This window comes from Zerene cesonia, chromosome 19, assembly GCF_012273895.1.
Source record: "Zerene cesonia ecotype Mississippi chromosome 19, Zerene_cesonia_1.1, whole genome shotgun sequence".
NCBI classification, from domain to species: domain Eukaryota; kingdom Metazoa; phylum Arthropoda; class Insecta; order Lepidoptera; family Pieridae; genus Zerene; species Zerene cesonia.
This window is the reverse complement of record NC_052120.1, coordinates 5,548,090-5,554,780: the sequence shown is the minus strand read 5'-3', so window position 1 is coordinate 5,554,780 and position 6,691 is coordinate 5,548,090. Positions and strand designations below refer to the sequence as shown.

Genomic DNA, 6,691 nt, shown 5'->3' with positions numbered 1-6,691 from the left:
CATACCGGCTGCTCAATGGGCTGGGCTGAGGCACAGGATTAGGCTCCACTTCTGTGAACAACACAGCTTCATAAAGATCTTACTTTATATATGATATAATTTCGAAATATACTCGTAATTGTAATGTATATTTTTATATGCACTATTTGTATGCCAGTGTAGCATTACCAAATAAAACACATAACTTTTAATTATAGATCATAAAAAATTACAAAAATGTTGTTATGTAGGTAATTATATAAAAGTTACTAACAAAACTAGATATAAATATAAATGTTAAAATGATAAGTATATGAACACAGCTATTTAACGTGTTTTCATAAATTATAAATAAAATTAAAAGATAAAAATTTAGCAAAAACGTTTATGAAGCCATCTTGTTCACAAAGTGCAAAAAATGCTGATTATAATATTATTTATTACCTTCTCTATTTTTCAACATATCTTGACGTTTCTTTTTCATTTCATCTGTGAGATTTTGTACCATTTTATCAATAAACGAGTCCAATACTAAGCTTCTACATTCCGATGTAATTGGCGCTCTGGAAGTATCATGTTGAAGGCAATAAAAATGTGTTACATTAACATATCAATATTAAAACATTTACTGGAAACAGCAAATTATGATTTGGGTTAGTCTCAAAATATTGGAAATTTAAATTGATTTTTTCATAAGCTTTCAGAACTTCTTCGGGCTCAAGTGTAATAAAAAAGAGAATGTTATGTGTAATATAGCTTTTAAATAATAGTCTATTTTTTGTCAAAATAACTTTCTCACAAACACAAGGAATGCAATATCTTTATAATATTAGCGTAGTACAAAATATCAAAATTACTCACCTGCAGATAGGACAGTCCTTCTTCTTCTTTTTCCATGTAGTGATACAGTATTTACAAAATGTGTGAGAACAGCTTAGCGTCGTCGCTGATACAAATAATTCTGCGCATATACTGCATTGCAATTCACTCTCCATTATTTCTCCAACTTCAGTTAATGTTACTTGTTTTGATGAGCCAGCATCTTGTTTAGTTGTATCTGATGCATTTTCCAACAACTTCTCCTTTTCACACTCCACATTTCGTAATTGAGTTTTGACCTTTAAAACGTAAAATATACATAATAAATAGCATTGACAACAAGAACATTACAATAAATATTATGTTATCTAGAATAACACGAAATTTGATGGTGATCTTTAAAATGAAGGAGAGTAAAAAATAACACATTATGTCAACTTTTACTTCTACATTTATATTCAATCACTGTTTCTAACTCCTTGAAACCTAGGGTAAGAATAGATGAATCGAGAAACTACAAAGAACTTTACAAACCTTTTCTAGTTGTTCTTGTAAAGAATTTATAACTTCGCCAGATTGTTCAGATTGCTGATGTATTCTTTGCGCAGCAAGGGCAGCCAACTGCACTTCTCTGGCTTCTACTCGAATCTACAATAAAATTTTTCAACATCAAATACACAAAGGTTCAGCTCATGATAAAATTGACGAGGATTTGGCTTTGCTAAAATAGAAAAAAAATTGCCTTTTTTTATGGCATTAGCAAGCAGGCAACCAAGCTGGTGGTTTGCCTGATTGTAATTGATCACTAACTACCATGAACATATCCCATACACATAGGTGTCTGCAAATATGTTGTTGCTTTTAAGGGATAAGGAGGGAAAGAGAGGGAGGTGTAAAGGCTTGACAATGGTAATAATAAAGATATAAATAAATCGAAATTTATGCATCAATCATTTTTTTACTTAATTTTGTAATAAACTTATTTTATATATCGCATAAAAAGAGTCCTTAGTTGATTAAAATGAAATTTTCAACCAAAACAAAGGTGATCTTTAAAGAAATATAATTAATATGACTTACTTGTAAAGCTTCAACTGATTTTTTTGCATCTTCTTTAGCTGCCAATAGACGCTTCTGAATTTCTTCTCTTTCTTGAATCTGAAAAAATTTTAATTATACAATACATATTCTTATTTTCCTTGTATTATTTTATCTTCTGGAAATTTATTACATTAATAAAACTAGACTAATGTTTTGAAAAAAATATTCATATAGTGTGTAGGTCACAACTTCTACACTGGTGAAGAGCGGGATGGAAAAAAATTCACACAATACAAGGGTATATGAAATCATTTTACTTCACACCAATTGTTCCATTTTCAATTTGTCTTCATAAGAGAGTTTCTTCATTTCTTGTACTTGGTTACTCAGTTGCTGTTCAGTTTGTTGTTTTTGTTTTTCAGTGAGCTCAATTTGTTTTTCAAGATTTTCCTTGATTTTATTGTGCTCTTCCATTAATTCTAACTCTCTCTGCCTCTGCTGTTCGGCTAGTTCATGCAATTCCTGTAGAAGTAATATGATATGGTTACACTTACACTTCCCACTAAATGTAAAATAGTCCCCAGCAAATAAATTGAGAGATTCTGAGAAATAATGTGTGTGTACCAACCAATAAACACAAGCTATTAAAATATATTCTAATAAGCACCATAAATGAAAAAATATTTAGAAAAAAAAAGAAAAGACAGGTTAATTCAGTTTAATGAAAGATCATTCCAGACACAATTTGTAATACTTGTTTGATTGCATGGAAATTTTCTGTAGATTGTATTATATAAATGGATCTCGTGCAGGCAGTATTAGCCTTTATATGCTTACCCTTTCCTTAGCCAATCTCAGTTGTTCCAATTCTTTTTGCAGTAATTGTTCTAATTCCATCTTCTCTTTTAAGCGTAGTTCTTCTTGTTCTTTCATTTTACCTTCTAATTTTTCAAGTAGATCTTGTTTTGATGAACTCTCTCTGCTTAATTCAGACAAAAAGTCTTCCCTCTCCTTGAGTAGTTTCTCTTTTAAGGAATTATTTTCAATTACCAATTCAGATTCTATTTCATTGTGTTTTTTTATTTGTTCCTATAATAAAATGGCATTAATTGTTGGTTTCATAATAGTACAATGATACACAAATTCATTACACAATTTGGGTGGACTATTAAAGCCTTTGGACAAATTATTTGGTGTTGTAAAGATTTGTCATTATAAAGAATTAAAAAAAAAATTGCCATTTTTATTCTACAAGGCACAAATTACAAGATATGCAAATGAAAAGGTTAATATAAATCAAACATTTAAATGTTTGTCGTTGTCTTGTACAGAACAAATTTTTTAATTCATAATATTTTGGATATTAGTAGCAAAATGTTTGCTAGTAAGAGCATACATACCATTAATTCTTTTATTTTTTCATCCATTTCCTTCTTTATAGCTGCAACTTGGGCATTTCGTTCTGCAAGCAGTAGAGACTTTTGCTTTTCCACTTCGATTTTTTCTCCCTTCAAATTTTCTATTTGCAATGCAAAATCATTGTTTAGCTGTTCCATTTTTCGGTTCATTGATTGATGAATTTGATTTTTTAAGAGTTCATTTGTTTTCTGTATTTGTTTCTGTTTATGTATTTTGTCTTCTAAATGTTTTATTTCACAATTTTGTGATTCTTCAAACTTGATTTTAACATCATTAAGACTAAAATCATCATCATTTGGTTCTAGTTTAATTCGTTTTGTTGGAGGGCAATCATTGTTCCAATGAAACTTGTACACAAATTCCTGAGAAGGCTCCAGTTTAATTATATCATTACTCAAGAGTTTCCGAGACACCCCTTTACCCATTTTTATACCATTTAATTCAATACCACAGGTACTATGATCTATAATAACCCAATTATGTTGTTGCTTTTTAAAACAACAGTGGCTTCTGGAGATATATAGAGATGGTATAACAACAGAACTTTTTAAACCCCGGCCTAACGTGAACTGAAAAACATAATAGTAGTATATATCATTCAAAAAATAAGAAATTAAATACGAGTAAATTAGTTATCTCACTTCTTCCTCGGTTATTTTTATTTCATTCAAGACATTAGATTGATTTTTTAATGGTTTACAAGATATCAATTTCGGCATATTCTCCTCCATTTTTTTTATTATTTTATTGATTGTTTAGAAAATCTCACATATTAAAAATACTACTTTTTCTAAGATTTTTAAAAGCTTTTATAATAAACGTAACGAACAAAACATATACTTATTAAATCGATAACGTCAGATTGACAAATCAACTGACAGCTCTCACCCATGATTTTCAGTTTATAGCATGGATCATAGATAAAAAAACTATGGATGTGTGTAAACAATAGCACTTTAACAGCTTTAAATATTTTTTTTTGCTATTTCTAAGATAAGTCGTTGGCACTGTAAGTAGGAACACAACGGAATTTTTACTACTAACACAAGCTCGTCTTTCTCGATCGGTTCCTCATAGTTGAGGATCGTACGTCTCGTCACTTTTTAAACGGCTTCTTTTCATCTGTTACAGCCTTCAGCCTGATGGGGATCGACGCTCATAGGTATGTCTAGCTGATGGGTCACCTGATCTGCCCATTTTCTCGGACTGCAGCCCTTCGGTCGCTTGCCTTCCAATTTTACAGTAACAGTCAGTATAGTCAGCCTTAAGCATATCGAAATTTCTCCGCGCAATATCATGAAAAAATCACGATAAAATGGAATAATGCAATTAATCAAATATAACAACTTATTTTTAAAAGATAGTGTTTATTTATCTAGGTGTATTGCAAAGAGTTCTGAAAAGGGTTATTTATGTTGTTTATATTATTAATGTGTGTATGAATGTGAAGTTTCTTATCGAGCGGTTGTTGAATTATCTGACTAATACTAGCTACTTGCGCAAGGTTTTTTCATCTGTGTAATCTGGTTGTTAAATATGATGATTTCACTCTAATCGTGGGTTAAGTGTAGCGGACCTTGCTGCACTATGTAGAAGTGTGACATTTTACAGCAAGGAACAATTTTTGTGTATTACACTGTGGTACTATCATATCCCCCACTAGTATTACCGTGTCTTTATTGAAGTATTCAGTGTGTCATCACTGGCGTAACTGATCATCAAGCTCATTAAGAGGCTTATCTACCTGGAAGTTGTGAATTGTATCATTTAATGTGAAGAAAACTGTGTGACAAAAGCTTTATATAGCACAAAAGAGGCTAATTATATAAATGAATAAAAAAATGTACAATGAATTGTCACCATGATTAGGATAATAAGTAATGTAACACCTAAAAAGAAATAACTAGAAAGAAAGACCACCTCGCCGCAGCCGTGGAGAGAGTGGATCTAAACTCAATGACTTTTTTAGCCGAGTAGTTAAATATTGTAGATCAATCCATTGCCCTATCTGTGTGATTAAATGCCTTAATAAAATCAGGCGATTATTTAAACGGAACCATATCATATAGAAGGCTCGTAATAAAACCACTGCTTATAGAACATCACACTGTACCTTCGCACCTTCTTTGGAGAGGAACTTTTGCTTTGGTGTTAATATGTTGCTCTACTTACTGCACTATAATTACACTGGCTAGTATTTATCAGCGGCAAACTAAATCTTAACCGATATCTTAACAATGAATTTACATAGAGATAGTCTTAATTTCAATTTAAATGCTAGCACTATAATTTTAACATGCGCTCAGCTTTAATCTCGTGAGAAATTCACTTCCTTACCAAATCCAAGGTTGTAATCGAATGCAAGACTTTATTTTTGATGAAAGTATAAGCAAGCATTTTCAATTTAATAAATACAAAAATAAAAATTTTCTAATTTTCGAAAGTTCCACATTAAATAAATTCTAAATAAAAATTAATTATGAAATCGATTTTATCATACTGACAAGACAATAAATAACTACAAAAATGAAAATAAAATAGATCCACTACGTGTTTATGCTCAATAAATATAAAGTTCAAAAGAACTAACATTAAAGAAGCAAATACAAAGTTTTACTCTACACATGCCGGAAAGCCGCAAACCTTGCCGTTTAAAAATTCAGCGTGTATCCAACCGCCATGCTTGCATTTTTCGAGAGTACTAAAGTCTGCTTCGTTTATATTAAAGACCTCTATCTATTCGTTTTATCCAACAAGAAATACTCGTAGCTCCTGCGCTTTCACTCTCGCCAGCTTTTCCTGTCAAAGCTTTTTACTTATAGTGTGCGGACTCCCTAAGTAACCACTTCATATAATAGCTGCTTAAAAGCAAATTCGTAAAGAGTATTTTGTGCAATTTCTTTTGAAACAATATTTTCTAATAGTAGTACTAACTGGGTTGTTCTCTTGTTCGCTGGCGTGGGAAAATGTTGAGTACGCTAGGAGTCTTTTTCTTTTATTATACTATATTTATTTATCTCCTTAATTTACATAGCCTATTAAAGCAACTTGCCTAATATTTGTTTGTCATACAACAAATAATACAGGTATGTAGCCTAATATTATAATTATTAAATTAGAATGACATTTGAAAAAAAAAGAAATAAGTTGTGTCGTCGTAAGGCGGACTGCGGAACGGCTTCACTTCGATCCTCAATATATCAACGCAGACAGGACGAAAATTGGACTGGACCCTTGTTAATGTCCCGCACTTAGGCCCTTCCACCCTTGTTTGTGATTATTTATTTAAGACCTATTGATACGCCTATATTTATTTACGAAGGTGCGACGGAAGCGACGGTGTGGACATATTGTCAGCAAAAAAGTGTTTATAAGTAATTGATTTTATGAATAATACAATTTTATCAATTTCCAAAGTTTCTTTCGTTTCGTT

The 6,691-nt window shown here is 31.2% G+C and overlaps 1 protein-coding gene across 4 annotated transcripts in view; it reads right to left on the bottom strand.

The window, feature by feature from the left end:
• Nucleotides 1-4,102, bottom strand: part of LOC119834644 (E3 ubiquitin-protein ligase RNF8-like) — an 8,759-nt gene extending 4,657 nt beyond the window's left edge. For 2 of the 4 annotated variants that reach the window (XM_038359064.1, XM_038359065.1), the window contains exons 1-9: nt 3,900-4,102; nt 3,240-3,827; nt 2,677-2,928; nt 2,164-2,361; nt 1,879-1,956; nt 1,333-1,446; nt 841-1,097; nt 424-542; nt 6-51 (exon numbers count right to left, since the gene is read on the bottom strand). In XM_038359064.1, coding sequence (XP_038214992.1) covers nt 6-51; nt 424-542; nt 841-1,097; nt 1,333-1,446; nt 1,879-1,956; nt 2,164-2,361; nt 2,677-2,928; nt 3,240-3,827; nt 3,900-3,989 — 1,742 coding nt within the window. In that variant the 5' untranslated portion in view covers nt 3,990-4,102. The remainder of the gene's footprint in view (nt 1-5; nt 52-423; nt 543-840; nt 1,098-1,332; nt 1,447-1,878; nt 1,957-2,163; nt 2,362-2,676; nt 2,929-3,239; nt 3,828-3,899) is intronic. The other 2 variants (XM_038359066.1, XM_038359067.1) reach the window with 1 other exon arrangement.
• Nucleotides 4,103-6,691: the final 2,589 nt, after the last annotated feature.